The sequence below is a fragment of the Lucilia sericata genome, unplaced genomic scaffold, assembly GCF_015586225.1.
Source record: "Lucilia sericata isolate MDLA Ls3-8-SP2 unplaced genomic scaffold, ASM1558622v1 Contig000280F_arrow, whole genome shotgun sequence".
Taxonomy (NCBI): Eukaryota; Metazoa; Arthropoda; class Insecta; order Diptera; family Calliphoridae; genus Lucilia; species Lucilia sericata.
In genome coordinates this window covers 314,183-332,659 of record NW_023994305.1, presented here as the reverse complement: position 1 = coordinate 332,659, position 18,477 = coordinate 314,183, and the positions used below count along the sequence as shown (strand labels likewise).

At 33.1% G+C, this 18,477-nt stretch overlaps 1 protein-coding gene across 1 annotated transcript in view; it reads right to left on the bottom strand.

Annotated features, from left to right (window-relative positions):
* The window catches only part of LOC119603187 (fat-like cadherin-related tumor suppressor homolog), a gene marked incomplete at its 3' end in the record, with an annotated part of 153,318 nt that overhangs the window by 83,266 nt on the left and 51,575 nt on the right, over positions 1-18,477 (bottom strand). Inside the window, exons 3-5 of the mRNA XM_037955141.1 lie at positions 15,698-18,290; positions 14,389-14,495; positions 14,120-14,327 (exon numbers count right to left, since the gene is read on the bottom strand). Of these exons, the coding sequence (XP_037811069.1) occupies positions 14,120-14,327; positions 14,389-14,495; positions 15,698-18,290 (2,908 nt within the window). The remainder of the gene's footprint in view (positions 1-14,119; positions 14,328-14,388; positions 14,496-15,697; positions 18,291-18,477) is intronic.

Genomic DNA, 18,477 nt, shown 5'->3' with positions numbered 1-18,477 from the left:
ATTTTTGATTACAGCAAAGTCAATTAGATCGGGAATCTTATTGAGGTCTGTAGGCCAATAGGTAGGTTGGCCACTAGATATGGCATCTAGCCTGTTGTACGATATTGCTTCTAGCAATTGTCTGCCTTTGGGAGTAATGAGGCGAGAGCCCCAAAATGTATGTTTTGCATTATAATCACCAGCTGCTATGAATCTTGGGCCAAGAGTTTTAAAGTATTCGAGAAACTGCTCTCGATTAACATTATACCTAGGAGGACAATATATTGAAGATATTGTAACTCGACTATCAGGTATATTTATAGAGGTGGCCTGGATATGGTCCTTTTTGTATTCTGGCATTGGGAAATGTCTAATATTTTTTCTCACTAAAATGGCTGTTCCACCACAGGCTCTGCCACTTGGATGTTTTGTATCGTAAGTGTAGTATCCATTAATTCTGAAACTTATTTATGATATTTTCAAAATTACGTTATATAGTACAATTGCAAAAAACTATAGATGGGTCTTATTTTGTTCATAAGAATCTAAAATAAGACTTTCTAAAATTGTAGCTCAACTGATCAGTTATAGTACACGGAATTCAGTTAAAAGTTGTAAAATTTATTTCTTTCATTTACTATGCTATAATCAAAATATCTTCCTGTTTGCTTTAGACAGTTTTTATTTTTTGGCGAAAAGCAAAACAACTTTTTAACTTCCTATGGTGGTATAAGAAATTGTTGACTGATTACACCGTACAACAAATTGGGAAAAATGGTTGCACACATGAGCAAGACCATATACCTTGGAAACTACATAATTTATATAGTTATATTACATTTTCGGTTTTTATACCCTTCACCTTCGTGAGAAGGGTATATATAAGTTTGTCATTCCGTTTGTAATTTCTATAATATAATTTTCCGACCCCATAAAGTATATATATTCTGGATCCTTATAGGTAGCGAAGTATTTCGTTTCATATGTTTGGATGGCTGTGTGTTTCATTGCCTTGTGTATATTGTTTTTGTTTTTTGGTGTATTCAGTTTCGTATGTTTGGATGTCTTTTGGTTTCATTGCATTGCGTATTTTGTTTTTGTTTTTTTTTTTTTTTTGAGTATTTCGTTTCGTATGTTTGGATGGCTGTGTGTTTCATTGCCTCGTGAGTGTTGTTTTTGATTCTTGGTGTATTCAGTTTCGTATGTTTGGATGGATGTGTGTTTCATTGCCTCGTGTATATTGGTTTTGTTTTTTGGTGTATTCAGTTTCGTATGTTTGGATGTCTGTTGGTTGCATTGCGTATTTTGTTTTTTTTTGTGTAATTCGTTTGGTATGTTTGGATGCTGTTGGTTTTATTGCCTTGTGTATTTTGTTTTTTGTGTGGTTATTTCGTTTAGCGTTGTTGTTGTTCATTTTGTTTTGCTATTGCTATAATAATGATATAGTCGGGAAAATGAAACAAAATTAAATTTTATGAAATTGATATTTATTAAATACACTATGGTGAAGGGTATATAAGATTCGGCACAGTCGAATATTGCACTCTTACTTGTTTATTTTCTGATCGTGTCTTCCTTTAAAAGGACATTAAAGTTTGAAAGCAAGAGTAAGTATTTTTAAATAAAATTGGATTTGGTCTAGTAGGGTATCGACTGAAAATGTCAGAATAAAAAACAGAAAAAAATTTCATCTAAAATTTTAATCCTTTAATATCCTTATTTTGTTATAGTCAATTTTTGTTAAAAAAATATATGTTAAATTTAATAATCTGACTCCAAAATTTCATGTTTATATCTTTATTACTCCTCATTTTATGAAACGAAACTTTCGTTAACGTAAAAAATTTGTATGAAGAATACTGGGAAATTTTTGAAAACTTAAATTTTTTCCATACAAATTTTTTTGAACGTTTGTCGTTTCGTTTTATAAAATGAGACACTTAGTTTCTTGTAAAAAATATTGGGCCTCATTTTATAAGACGAAACGACAAACGTTCAAAAAAATTTGTATGGAAAAAATTCTAATTTTCAAACATTTCTCAGTATTCTTCATACAAATTTGTTACGTTAACGTAAGTTTCGTTTTATAAAATGATGGGGTAAAGCAACTGATGTTGTATTTATGTGGAATCGTTAATAAAATTTCCCATGCTGAAGATATTTAAAAAATTTTTTTTTTGTTTTAAGTGGAATTGGTTGAGTGACTTGCCACAGACGGACGTTGTAGATAGTTAGTTTTAAGTAGTTTTAGTTTTATATAGTAGTTCAGTACGAGTTGCATAAGAACCTTACAAGTTTTAAGTTTAGTCCTAAAGCGTGAAGTTAAACAACGGACAGTTTTAATTTAGTATATAAGTTTTCTTTGAATAAATAAATGTTACATTAAATAAACAAGTGTGTGTATATTTAATTGAAAGTGGGATCGTTGAAGATCCAAGGAAAAGTGGTTAATCAAACCTACATATATGTAGGGTGATATAGTATTCGGACAGTACAAACGGACGGACAATGTAGAAAGATGAGTATGAGAGGAGATTGAGTGAGATCAATTGAGTGGCAAGCAGACAGAGGCTGTTGCAGGCAAACAGAAAGAAGAACAAGAGAGTTGTCATTAAACAATCAGCAAAGACGGACATATACGCGGACTGATTAAACAAAAGTAAACTAATAAACATTTGAATTATATTTTATTGAAGAAATAATAAAGTGTTTGATTTACTGAAAAGCGTATGTGCCTGATTTGCCACAGAAATAGCTAAGTCTATTTCCTACATGGGGGCTCAACCGAAATTTAATTCAACCAGAATTATATGTGAAAGTGTTGTGTGAAGGTGTTAAGAGTGTTAAAGTGTTTTGTGTTGAAGTTTTATGTGTTCAAAAGATTTTTTCTTAAAGAAGTTGAGAGAACAAAAGAAGTTTAAAGATGTTTAAAGAAGTTTAAAGATGTTTAAAGAAGTTTAAAGAAGTTAAGAGAACAAAAGAGGTTTAAAGATGTTTAAAGAAGTTTAAAGATGTTTAAGGAAGTTTAAAGATGTTTAAAGAAGTTTAAAGAAGTTAAGAGAACGAAAGAAGTTAAGAGAAAAGAAGTAAAAGAGGAAGACGAACACATAAAACCAAACGTTGAGACTGATCAAGAACACACAAACAAACATAAGCAGAGAAGAGTCGATAGACCAAAAATAAGAGATTTTGAGTGTTGATGTGTATGTGACTAAAAGGTGGTTGATTAAGCTCCACCCAATTGTTCTTCAAAATAAATGAGTGAAACTTTATCTGATACTCAAGAGAGTAATTAGAAGAGTGGGAGAGAATAACTCCACTAAGATTTTTGTTGATGTTGATATAGACAATATTACGTGTGTGCGTGGGAAAAAACAGAACAAAATACGTTACAGTTTTTGTGAACTTTTTTTTTGTGTGTGGCAAATGAACGGAGCAAAATACGTTACAGTTTTGTGAACGTTTTTTTTTATATGATGTGTTATATGCAGGTGTTCATAGAGTGCAGCTGCTGATGGAAAGGAAAGAAAAGAAATAAAGACTAAAACAACAACAACACAGCATAGTACGAGGGAGCGAAAACTATTCAAAGTGTAACCGACTGATTTTATTCGACGTAGTTGATGTGTGTATACTTTTGGTGTGTGTCTACAACAACAACAGTACAAGGTACATTGGTGTATAGCGGTTGCTGATTAATAGAAGAAACTACAACAACAACGCAAATAGTAAGACAACAACAACACATATTGGTCGCCAAGCTGATGAAATCAATGCTCTGTACTATACAGTGAATGAAGAAGGAAGATTTTTGTTGCTGCAAGTAAGATCTTGATTCAACATAATTATATGGTGCGCTACAGAGGACAAGTGAAGCTGTATGGATGAGTGGACGGTTTGATTTATTTTATATTATTTGATTTAATACTGGATAATTTTAGACTGTTAATAATTGATTTTGCTGATTAAATATTAACGTAATTTAAATTAATTTTGAATTAATACTGGATGGTTTTGATGATTTGTTTTGATAAACTTTAATTTAAAGTAATTTTGATTTGATACTGGATAATTTTGAACTTTTGCTGAACTTTTGATAATTAATTTTGATGATTAAAGATTAACGTAATTTAAATTAATTTTGATTTAATGGTAAATAATATTGAACTTTTTCTAGACTTTTGATGATTATTACATTTTTGATTTAAATTAACTTTATTTTGATTTAATATTATAAATCTTGGATTTTATAATATTTTACTCTATAATATTTTATTTTATAATATTTTATTATATAATATTTTAATATTTTTGTAAAAGACATGGACGTTGTAACTATTATGAGTTTAGGTGTTAGTGACCTAAGGGAAAAATTGCAAGAGTTAGGACTGGACACAAAGGGAAGGAAGAACGACTTAAGGGACAGGTTATTGGAACACTTTGAATTGGACTTTGTAGATGCAGGTGATGATGGAGATGGTAGATTATTGACGGAAGATGAGTCACGTCAGGTAGCACCACGTGAGAATTTTTATACTTTAAGGGATTTAGAGGATAGTTTGGTGAATTTTGAAGGCACAGGTTCACCGGATGTTTTTCAATGGGTTTCGGAATTTGAGGAGACGGCAACCATCGTCAAGTGGACGCCACTTCAAATGTTCGTGTACGCTAAGCAGCTTTTGAAAGGAGCTGCTCGACTATTCATAAGAAGTCAAGTGGGTATTCGTGATTGGGTGACATTAAAGGAAGCATTAGAGGAAGAATTCGGAACTACGATGTCGGCTGCAGAGGTGCATCGTGCTCTTCGTAATCGGAAATTAAAGGGAGGAGAATCGCTGTTAGAGTATCTGTACGCTATTATGGAACTCGGTAAGCAGATTCGTCTGGATGAAGTTAGTGTCATCGAGTATTTTATAAATGGGATAAACGATTCCAATTTAAATAAGGCGGTGCTGTACCAAGCTAAGGATATACGATCACTAAAGGAACAGATGAAGGTGTACGACAGAATACGCACTAAACCAAGATCATTAAATCGCGGTGTTGAAAGACCTGTAGGAGGAGATAAAGCATCAAGCCTGGTGAAGAAGGAGAAACCGAGGAAATGTTTTAAATGTGGCGATGAAAGTCACATGGCCAACAATTGTCCCCACCGGCAATACAAATGCTTTAAATGCAATCAGTTGGGTCATAGATCCTTTGAATGTGGAAACGGTAGGACTAAAGCGTCGTCGGGGAACAATAATGAGCAGGCTAATATGGTGAATGCGGGTTCATCCCTCATTTTTAAGGAGGTCAAATTTGGAGGTAGAACAATTGAGGCGTTAATAGACACCGGATGTGATATCTGTATAATGAGGTGGGATATGGTGATAACACTAGGTGGTTTCGACATGACTGATGAGAAGATTAAATTACGGGGCATAGGCCAGAGCGAAATAGAAACTATGGGAAGTTTTTGTACGGGAATTGAAATAGATGGTATCCCATTTGAAGTTACCTTTTATGTCGTGCCCGAAAGAGATATTATCCATTCCGTCATGATTGGAAATAGCTTACTGAATAAGGCAGAGGTCATTGTGAAGAATGGTGAGGCACATTTTAGAATCCCAGGTGAGTTTAAAGATGAAAAGATGACGGGTACTAAACCCAAAGATGTAAAGATGTTTAAAGATGAAAAGATGACGGGTACTGAACCCAAAGATGTAAAGATGTTTAAAGATGAAAAGATGACGGGTACTAAACCCAAAGATGTAAAGATGTTTAAAGATGAAAAGATGACGGGTACTAAACCCAAAGATGTAAAGATGTTTAAAGATGAAAGGATGACGGGTACTAAACCCAAAGATGTAAAGATGTTTAAAGATGAAAAGATGACGGGTACTAAACCCAAAGATGTAAAGATGTTTAAAGATGATAAGATGACGGGTACTAAACCCAAAGATGTAAAGATGTTTAAGGATGAAAGGATATTGAAAGATGCAAAGATGATGGAAGATGTGAAGGAGATGGAATTTGATTTGTGTACGGAATTCGCTGAAATCTGTATAGCTGCGGAAACATTCCAGGACGATGGTGAAGTGGATTTATCGCATTTGAAACCTGCGATCCAAGGGGAAATAAGAAGATTAATGGGGACTTATAAGCCCGGAAAGGTATGTAAGACTCCTTTGGAAATGAAGATTGTGCTGAAGGACGATATTCCGGTATCGCAACGACCAAGACGCATGGCACACACAGATCAAGTGTTCGTGGAAAAGCAAATCGAGGATTGGTTAAAGGAGGGAATCATCAGACCTAGCTTTTCAGAATACTCGTCGCCGATCGTGTTAGTTTCAAAGAAGGATGGTGGTAAAAGACTGTGTTGCGACTACAGGCGGTTGAATGCAAAAATAGTTCGGGACAATTTTCCAATGCCACTGATGGACGAAGTAATGGATAAACTTCAAGGAGCAAGGGTGTATACGACGTTGGATTTAGTTAATGGATTTTTCCATGTGCCGATAGAAGAAGAATCTAGGAAATATACCTCATTCGTCACCAATAGAGGGCAGTATGAATTTATCTACGTTCCTTTTGGAATAAGTAATTCACCGGCGGTATTTACTAGGTATATTGCGGCAGTTCTACGTGATCTAATATACGACGGGACTATAGTTGTCTATATGGATGACATTATAATTCCAGCCAAAGATGAGGAGGAGGGATTAGAAAAACTGAAGTTGGTGTTGAAGAAGGCAGCGGAAAACGGACTACAGATTAAGTGGCGAAAATGTCAGTTCCTGCGGAGAAAGGTGAAGTTCTTGGGTTATGAAGTTGAGAATGGTTCAATAAAACCTTCTGAGGAGAAAACGGAAGCAGTTAGAAAATATCCTGTACCCAAAGATCGTCAAGGAGTTCAGAAGTATTTAGGACTTACTTCCTATTTCCGAAAGTTTATTAAGGACTATGCGGTGATGGCTAAGCCGTTATCCGACCTTTTAAGGAAGGATGTACCTTTTAAGTTGAATGATGAAGTAGTGTTGGCTTTTCAACAACTAAAGAACGAGCTCATCAAAGCACCCACTTTACGTTTGTTTTCACCGGATGCGACTACAGAGATCCACACAGATGCCAGCAAGTACGGTTATGGTGCCGTGTTAATGCAAAAGGACTCCGAAGACCAGGAAATGCACCCAGTACAATACATGAGCAGAAAGACGAAACCCTACGAGGAAAGATATCATTCATACGAACTTGAGATATTAGCAGTGATTGAGGCACTAAAGAAATGGCGGATTTATTTATTGGGCATACCTATTAAGATCGTTACCGACTGCAATGCCTTCAGAATGACGATGGAAAGGAACGATGTTCCGCCAAGAGTAGCAAGATGGGCTATGTTTTTACAGGAGTTCTCATACGAGATTGAACATCGACCCGCTAATAAGATGAAACATGTAGATGCTCTGAGCAGAGTAAGTTGTTTGTTGACAGAAGGAGATTTATCTCATAGATTGCGAGAAGCCCAGACGGCAGATGAGAGGATAAGAGCTATAAAGTCAGTTCTGAAGAGGGATAGTTACGATGACTATTATTTGAAGGCCGATTTACTCTATAAGGATCCCAATAAGGAGCTTATTGTTGTACCTGAACAGATGGAAGAAGAGATCATAAAGATCGCTCATCGACAAGGTCATTTCAGCGCGAAGAAAACACAGGACTTGATTGAAAGGCAATATTATATTTTGAAGATAGCACCAAAGGTGGAAAAGGTGACGAAGAGTTGTGTAGAGTGTATAATTGCTGACGCCAAGGCCGGAAAGAAGGAAGGTTTATTGAATCCTATCGATAAAGATGGAGGGCCTATGACGACATATCATATAGACCACGTTGGTCCTATGGAGACTACACATAAGGCGTATAACCACATCTTGGTGGTGGTCGACGCATTCACGAAGTTTGTTTGGCTTTATCCAACAAAATCGACTGACGCGAAATCCGTGATTGAGTGTTTGGAGAAACAGGCATCAATTTTCGGAAATCCTTCGAGGATTATAACTGACAGAGGAACCGCATTTACTGCAAAGCTGTTTGAAGATTACTGTAAAGAGGAGAATATCCAACATCTCACCATAGCGACAGGTGTTCCTAGAGGAAACGGGCAAGTGGAGAGGATTCACAGGATCGTAGTGCCCATGTTGACGAAGTTATGTCGGGAGGGGGCAGTAAATTGGTACAAACATGTACGAAAGGTGCAAATGGTGATTAATTCAACCCCAACACGAAGTACTCATTACTCACCGTTTAGACTGATGACAGGAGTGGAAATGAAGTTGGCGGAGTACCCAGACATCCGTCAGATGATAGAAGAGGAAAACTTTGGAGTTTTCGATAGGGAAAGAGAAGCGGCAAGAATAGAGGCTAGGGGTAACATGGCGAAAATACAGGACGAGAACCGCAAGTCTTTTAACAAATTCAGGAAGCCGGAAGAGGAATATACGGTGAACGATATGGTTGCCATTAAGCGTACCCAGTTTGGTACTGGTTTGAAATTGAGGGGTAAATTTCTAGGTCCCTATAAGGTTACAAGTAAGTTACAGCACGGCAGGTATGAGGTGGAGAAGGTTGGAGACCAAGAGGGTCCGAATAAAACCGTGTCTGTGGCCGAGAATATGAAAAGGTGGTGTTACCGATTCGGGGCGAATCGGATGTCAGGATCGCCGATTGTAGGGTGATATAGTATTCGGACAGTACAAACGGACGGACAATGTAGAAAGATGAGTATGAGAGGAGATTGAGTGAGATCAATTGAGTGGCAAGCAGACAGAGGCTGTTGCAGGCAAACAGAAAGAAGAACAATAGAGTTGTCATTAAACAATCAGCAAAGACGGACATATACGCGGACTGATTAAACAAAAGTAAACTAATAAACATTTAAATTATATTTTATTGAAGAAATAATAAAGTGTTTGATTTATTAAAAAGCGTATGTGCCTGATTTGCCACAGAAATAGCTAAGTCTATTTCCTACATATATATATATATAGATATATATATATATATGTATATATATATATATATATATATATATATATATATATATATATATATATATATTATATATATATATATATATATATATATATATATATATCTATATATATATATATATATATCTATATCTATATATCTAGATTAAAATAAAAATATATATATATTATATATATAATTATATATATATATATATATATATATATATATATATATATCTATATATATATATATATATATATATTAGGCTTCACGCAATATTTTTGAAATTGTGATATCATACCTTTTATAGTTTTTGGAACAGATCTAATATTGGCATAATTATTTTGTTAAAATTTCAACTCCTTCATCTGCATATCTGCGGCCAAAATACCGATTTTGGGCGACATTTTTTTATAGTCCGAAAACTGCTGTACATATTTCAAATCTGACTTTAGTATACTATTCTACAGGAAAATTTAAGATATATAAACTTAATTTGACCTGGTTTTATCATTCGTAAATATAATATTCAATGCCCTTAAAAAAATAGTGTTAAAATTTTTAATTTATTGTAATATATGTTATGATGGTTATAATGTTGGCTTGTGGTTTAATAATTTCCCATCAAACAATGGTGTTTTTCATCATCATCTCCGAATTTAATAAAACTCCATCCAATTAATGTTCCATATATAACTTGTATAATGACAAATTTTGGGTCTTATAACTTTCGTGGTTTTCGAAATATAGCGTTGTAAAGTTTAAAATCTGAAAATTTAAAGTCTCATCACATCTAAAGGGTTAATGATAAAATTTTTGTTTCTGCACCATTTGTCTCAGCAAAAAGCATACTTTGGTTATGCACAAAGAACAAAATTTTTTGAAAAAAGTGCATCTTTGGATAATACTAAATGCACTTTTGAAGCATTATAAAAGTGTGAAATTAAGCTCATTCTTATTGATTTTTCCTATAAAATCAATTATTAAAGCATGATTTCCTACAAATTCTACAGTTTCTGCTCTGTAAAAAATGTCGCTCAAAATCAGTGGCTTCCGCCTCAGATATGAAGGAGTAGGAATTTTGAAAAAAATATTACACCATACTAATTACTGATACAAAAACCTTCTAAAAAGTTGTGATATCACAAAAACGGGAAACATTTTATTTTTTGAAACGAAGCCTAATAAATATACTAGCTATACCCAGTGTGCTTTGCTACCCTAAAATCAATGTATATAAAAAACACTTTACGATTTTGAAGATTCTAAATTTAATAGTTTTCCAGATATACATTTTTTACATTTTGGGGATGTCACGCAAATTATTGCAAGTTCGCCAATTTTTCCAAACGTTAATTTAGATTTTATTGTAATCTATGAAAAAACTAAATAATATAATAGTTTCCCACATGTACGAAATTTTGTATTTAATTCATATGGGAGATCCCAATATCCCATTGATAATCCGCCCATTCCGTCGAAGTTTTTCATGTAAAATTTTCTAGTTCTTATATTTTTTCAGATATATGAATTTTCTTTTTAATTCATATGGGAGGATCCAAAAAAAATTTTAAATTTCATCGTGCAAAATTTAAAGATTTTAGATCTATTAGACAAACGACAACGCCCATTTATTTACATGGATGTTAAAGTTGTTCTTGCAAAATTTGAGGATTTTAGCTCTAATAGTTTTTCAAATATACGAACCTTTCTATTTACTTCATATGGGGAGTTCCAAGTCCCCCTGATAAAAGTCCGCCCTTTTTCCCCAAAATGTTTAGATGAATATTAAAGTTCTTCTTGCAAAATTTTAAGAAGCTACCTCTATTAGTATCCCAGATTAACGAATTTTTATATATTTTATTCATATGGGAGGAGGAAATATACTTATTTTGTATGTGCAAAGTAAAGTAAAAAGTAGCCTATAGTTCATTTGAGACATACAGGAAGAGACTGTGAAAATTTCAGAAAAATCGGTTCAGCCGTTTAGCTGAAATGTAATGGCGCTATGGTGGTATATGTTGATGTCCCCATACTTAGAGGGGATAGGATGATACTTAGTGTTAGCTTTATTCAATAAGAACCATTATAGAAATAATATCCACATATTACCCCCAATTAGAAGGGGTTTCATAATGTAATTTTTGTTTAACAATACAAAATGACCCAAAACCCAGGTTATTTTGTTATACTATATATATAGTTTTATACCCCTCTAAAAATTTTTTTCTAGGTCCAAGTCCATTATTTTTCAAGTATATCATGTATCCAAATAAAAATTACTTATTATTTTCGAAATAAAATCCAAAAAACGACGGATTTCCTGTTAAGTCAAATATTGATAAATTCTTATAGGAATGTACATAGGATATTAAGTCGGTTAAGAAATATCCAAATTTAGTCGTACCAATACGAAAATATTATAGATTTTTATTTTAATCTACTGGAGAAATATAATCATTTTCATTTAAACAACTAAGATCCCCATTTGTGCAATTGAGGACGTTTATTCGACTTTTTTATGAAATCCCTGTTCAAATTCTGTTCAATTATAAATTATAATTGAACAAATATTATAATTTATAATATTTGTAAACATTTTAAAACATTGTTAAACGAAATGTTCACAATGCTGGAGTACTCCACTCTGCACTCCAGTAAAAAAATGTTAACTGTTCAAAATACAGTGTGGAAAAATTTCCAAATAATTTGTCAAAAAATGTACATTTGTCAAAACAACAAAAGTAAACAAAATATTGAAAATAATAAATGTTTAAAAATGTATATTTTGGGAGAAAATTTGGTTTTTGGAAGCTTTTTAAACAATATTTCGATCCAACAAGGACCTGCAAGTTTTCGTTTTAATGTACGTTTTTCAACTACCCAACCTGATGGAACAAACCGTGTAATATACCATGAACTTTTTAAAAGTTGCAACCTATTTTTCTTTGTTTTGTTTGAGTTTGATTTTTCCTCCCTTTCCCTCAAGTTATTTTTTTAATGATGCTTTGTTTTTATTTATGCCCTGTGTTTAACAATCTTCCAATTCCTCTGCAATCACCCATGCCCCTTTATGAACAGTTTGCCGTTACCAATGTCGATGCTGTCCAACACTTATCCTTTGTAACCTGCCTCTTGTAAATAGTGATCAACCTGGCCTGTCCTCTGTATGTATGAATATAAGTCCCTTCGGCTTAACCAAACCTCTATCCTGCAAAAAAACATCATTCATTTTCCAAGAAGACATTCAAAATGTGCTTATTTATTTAAAATATTGAAAAAAAAAATATTTTTTTTATTTATTTTTTACAATATTTTTGTTTTTTTAATTAACATTTGTCATGTTAGCATTAACATTTTTATGTTAACTCCAGAGTGAAAATAATCTACACTCTGGAGTAGAAATTGTTTGACTATGGAAATAAAGTCAAATTTGGAATTAGTATGAAAAAGAATGAAATACAATTTGCTGGAGTGTGGAGTACTCCAGCATTATGAACGTAGCTTAAAAAACAAAAATTAAATTATTTAAACAAAAAATTATAAAAAAATGTCAATACTTCGTATATTAAAAAGTGATCAATACAAAGCGTATTTATTTAATGCACAATGAGACTGTTCAAGTTTGCCAGTCTAAATTGTCGCACAAACTTATAAGTGTTGTGCAAATCAATTCCCATACAATTCAATTGCGAGAATGGAAAGCACACGTTGCACAGTTTACGAGGGTTTTGAACGTTTAAATGAGAACCCTTATTAAATTTTATTAAATAATATAGCAACATTAGAAAAATTAACAAAAAAATCTAAAAGAAAAATACTTCTAAGAAAGGATCGAAATTACTTGTGTAGAGGATATGATTAACAAGATGGTGGGCCTTAGTTCTGCTATGACACATTGGCTCTATAAAAGTGTAATTAGACCAATCCTAATTTATGCTTCTATAATCTGTTGGACTTCTTTGTAAAAAAGTGAAATATCATACTACTACAGTGGAGCCATTGGAGCATTGAAACATATATAAGATATGAGGCGGCACTTACAGCCGAACGGCTCATAACTTTAGGCGAACTGGCCAAAAGCGGTTATAGGACACTCATCAATGTATACATTACACATTGGAAGGCACAATCATCGGATGTGCCCGATCGCATGTCAGAGACAAAATATGTCGGAAACTTTGCAACGCTGATCCCAGATAGAATGTCTTGGTTAAGCGGGCCTTTAGAGCAAATACCAGTAGGAATCCGTTGCTACACGGATGGCTCTAAATTGGGAGACAAAGTGGGCCAGGGTTTTTATATTGAAGACCCAGAAACAGAAATATACCACCGTTCACCTAACACAACACTAGCTTTCAGACAGAAGTCCGAGCAATAACGGAATGCGTAAATTGGATTAGAATAAATATGGCTCCTACAGGGCTTAACATATTTACCGACAGCCAGAAGGCAATTTATCAGATGATAAAGTTAAATCTAAAACAGTATTGGATTGTAAAAAAGCTCTAACCGAATACACTCCCAGAGGTAAGGTTCACATCATAAGGCCTCTTGGAATAATGAAACCGTGGGTAGAACCACAAAGATCCTATAAGGTGACCCTAACGAGAGTAGGACGAGAAGCCTCCTCAAAATGAACAAGTCTGAGATTAGTATGATGGTACGTATTCTTAGTGGATACACAGGATTACGGCACACCTATTCAAAATTTGACGTGCGGATTCAGACGAATGTAGAGAGGACAGCGAAACTCTGGAGCACTTTCTTTGCCATTGCCAGGCTTTCGCTGAAATTAGATCCAAATATCTTGGAAGTGATATTATTCCGGATATAATATCCCTCACGAACACTGATTGGAAAATTCTTAGGAATTACGTCCAAGAAATTGAGTTTCTGAACATCGGACGATAATACATACTATATAAGGTTTTTGTTTTTACCAACAAACAATTTCCATGAAAAGGTGCGCATAACAGGCCCGATAGTGGCCTAGGTGTTGATGTAGATACATCCTCCAATCAACCTAACCTAACCCTAACCTTATTAACCTAAATAAAACACATTTTTCTGATTCTGATGAAAGCAAAAATGACTTTTTTTTCTTATTTTTAATTTTACTTACCTGTTGTTTTATTTATCTCAAAAAATCCCTCCGGATTTCCAGATATTATTTTATAAGTTATAAGTGTGGCAGGATCTTCATCATCATCAGTAGCGTTTAATAAAATAACTCTTGTTTTTGGAGGACTTCCTTCTTTTATTATTGGATAGTATACGGGTTTATTCGTCAGTGGCACATTGTCATTTACATTTTCGACTTCTATGTAGACCTAAAAACATTTATATAGTAAACCAAGAAGTAATCCACTATATAGATAAAAATATACATACCTGCACACAGCTAACCAAGGGAACAATTGCACCATCTTGAGCACATAATGTTAGCCAGTAAAATTTTTTCGATTCAACATCAAGATGCGACAACGTTCGAATAGAACCTATTGTAAATATTTTTAATTTAAGTATTTAAAAAATACAAAATAATATAAATGTATGTATATATGTCTATCTACAGGTCTATCTACAAATCTAAAAACTGAAGCTATGTATACACGATTGTTAGATCTTACAACGTTGGCAGTAAAATGTGCAGAAAATGTCAAACAACAGTGTCAACTTACACATTTTATCTTGCAACAACGTTGTTAATTTTTATAAAAAAATGATTATTTTTTTGGATTCAGCTGTTTACACTTAAGTATTTCTAGTTCATGCACATAGGTCTGGCTTATCATGTTTTTTAGCCAAAACTATAAAAATATTTTTTTTAAATCGAAAATATATTAATTTGTGATGGATTTATATAAATTTTCGCGTTTTTAACCCCTAATTAAAATATTGGAAGTATTTTTGAAATTTTTTATTTTTTAAGCAAAAATAAGCTTTAAAAAATTTGTTATGTTAAAATTAGTTATGTTAAATTTATGTTAAAATTAATTAATGGCAAATATTTCCCAACAAATTGGTCTAATTTAGATTTATTATATTTTTCTCAACAGTTTTAACCATGTTGTTTTATTTATAATTAAAGACCCTATAAAAATCTTTCAAGTCTTTACTTCAACACTGCAGCACCAAAAAAGTAATTGCACGATTTGAGTTTTGGCCATAAATTGCGTATTTCTGTATGTGCTATGTTTAAACTACATGCGTTGGGTACTTAAACTATTAAACAAAATTAACTAATTGAGTACTTAAAACACATTAGAAAAAAATAAAATTTTAAATTTATGAAAAATATTTTACTTTCGTTTTATCACGGTCTAATGTGTAGTAGATTTTCCAAAAAGCAAAAGTCCTTTTTAGAATCTTTCAAGTCTTTACTTCAACGCTGCAGCACCAAAAAAGTAATTGCGCGATTTGAGTTTTGGCTATAAATTGCGTATTTCTAGACCTATGTGACATGTTTAAACTACATCCATTGGGTACTTAAACTAATAAACAAAATTAACTAATTGAGTACTTAAAAACTGCTTTCGAAGATCAATTTTAATTAAATCACTAATCGTTCACCTAAAGATTGGCTCTAGGAAGAATAAAAGTCCAATTTTGTTTTATTGTTGTACTTTTTTTATCGAATCAAACATTCATACGAATCAGATTATATTATATAGTAGATTTAAAATTTACATATTCTTACCTTTATCATTAACAGAAAATATCCCAAGTCCATCACCACTGCGTATGAAGTATTCAATTTCAGAATTAGGGCCTTTTTCATCTAGATCCTTGGCCGATATATTCATAACCACAGTTCCCTTAGGACTATTCTCCTTAATTTTACTTACAAATACGTAATCGTCGAATTCAGGAGCATAGCGATTTTCGTTGACGTCTATTACTTCAACCACAACTGGCATATTTGATGTAAGAGCAGGTGTTCCCCGATCTATTGCGCAAACCATAAGATTGTGTACTTGCTGATTTTCATAATCTAAATAACCCTGAGTCCGAATAACACCACTATGTTTATCAATTTTAAATAACGAATTATTAAGAGTCTCTTCTTTTAGAAAAAATAAAATTTCCCCATTTATACCGGAGTCAAAGTCACTTGCTTCAATTTGTGCTATCATTGTTCCTTTGGGGAGATCTTCACGAACTTTAAAAAGTATTTCTTGAACTCCGAAAATGGGAGGATTATCATTTACATCATCCACAATAATAGTAATTACAGCTTCTGCCGAAAGTGAAGGATAACCTTTGTCTTTAGCAACAATTTTGAGTTTATGTTCTTCAGTTTGTTCTCTATCAAGTTTTCCATTTACAAATAAACATCCAGTGGTAAAATTTAATGCAAAGTTGGTTGTTTCTGTTTTCATTTTAAATTCAATTAAAGCATTTACTCCAAAATCAGCATCAGTTGCTTTCAGGCAAAATATTTGTGTTTTATTGTCTACATCTTCCCTTAAATGGAATCTGGCAAGCGATTTCTGAATCACTGGTGGATTATCATTAACATCTAAAATTGTCACGGTTAACATTTTTGAAGCACATTTACAGGGCTGTCCTAAATCACAAACAGTTATATTTAAAACGTATTCATCCTGGCGTTCTCTATCTAGGTATCCTATTAAAAGTAACTCTCCGCTGTCAGGATCAACACGAAATACTGAATCAAAGTCACCTTCTGATATTCCAAAAATTAGTTTGCCGTTATAACCCAAATCTCTGTCCTTTGCTTTAAACCATATAATAGTTTCCCCTAAGGTAAGACTTTCGTTAATTTTTAATTCCATAGGAAAATTAATGAATTCTGGGTTGTGTAAGTTTTGGCCATATCTACTTGGCATTAAAATGTATTCATCGCTATTTATCTCCTTATCACCCATATTATTTCGTTCCGAAGCTGCTAAAGTATCTGCTAACTTTTTAGCAATTCCCGTTTCGTGACATTCAAAACTGGTGTAGCCATTTTCATCAATATTTGTAAGAATTTCATACATTTGATTTCCTAAAAGCCTAATTTCAATAGTCATTTCATCCGAAAAATGTGTTCCATCAGTAGAAGATACATTCAAGAAGCGATGAGATGACCGCACATCCTTTAGATCACAGCCAATTGTTATAATGCCTGTCGTTGGATCTAGGTTAAAACAGCCATCGTCGTTTCCAGATAGTAAACGATATGTTATGTAATCACCAACATCAAAGTCGATGGCGGATAATGTAAAGATGTCGGTTCCAACTGGAGCATTTCGAGATATTTTACCAACACAATTAACTCGTTCAAATTGAGGTCTGTTATCATTTATATTATTTATTTTTATTAAAATTTCCTTTTCGGTTTGCCTTCGAAAAGGTAATCCCCAATCGGACGCTCTGATTCTTAATTTATACGAGCGACGCATAACTTCATAGTCTATTAGGGAACTTGTTCTTATTACTCCACTAAAATGATCTATATCAAATGGAACATCATTAAGATTCGCTATACTATAAGAAATATACGAATTCTCCCCAGAATCATTATCTCTAGCTGATACTTTTGTAACAAATGTTCCGGCAAGTTCATTTTCATTTAAAGAGACTGTTGATACGTTATCATCAAATATAGGATCATTGTCATTTATATCTAAAATATTAATTTTTACTTTAGCAGAGGATTGCTTTCGAACTCCTAAGTTTGCCTGGTCAATGGCGGTTACAGTAAGGGTATAAAATGAAGTTTTCTCTGCGTCTAAAGCTTTTTGTGTATATAACATTCCAGAATCAGGATTAATTCTGAATTCCCCTCCTTCGTTACCTCCTACTATTTCTAATGTTACTAATGCGTTTCTGCCAAAATCGGGGTCAGTTACTTTTAATCGTATCACCGGCATATTTGGTGGAGAAGTTTCTGGTATAGAGACTTCGTAAAACTGTTTTGTAAAAACAGGACCATTATTTTTTTCCACGTTAATAATAATTGGAACAACTTTATAGCTAAATTTCATAGGAATTCCATTATCTTCTACTCTAATAGTTAAGTTAAAAACATTTCTGGAATTATTAAATGTAGATAACTTATTCAAGTTTATATAATATTCCCCTTTTGTTTCAGTTTCGGTTAGACGGAAGTTGCCGTTGGGATCACCGGATGTTATTTTCACTACATTTATCTCTCCATTGCGGCCACTGTCCTTATCAAATACCTGTATAATGCCATATACTTTATTTTCAGCAATTATACTTTCGTTAACAACTGTATTTGAGAGTGTGGTAATATGTATTTCAGGAGCAAATAAATTTGTCTGGAAATAAACAAATATTTCTTTTAATAGAAATTACAATTTTGACCGTAATTATAATTCTAAGCATAAATGTTAAGTAATGATAAGTTTTCATAATCATTACTAGTTAGATTATTATACCGTAAACCTTCGCGAGGTTATATAATATACATATATGTACATTAGAGGCGTCCAAAAAATATGAATT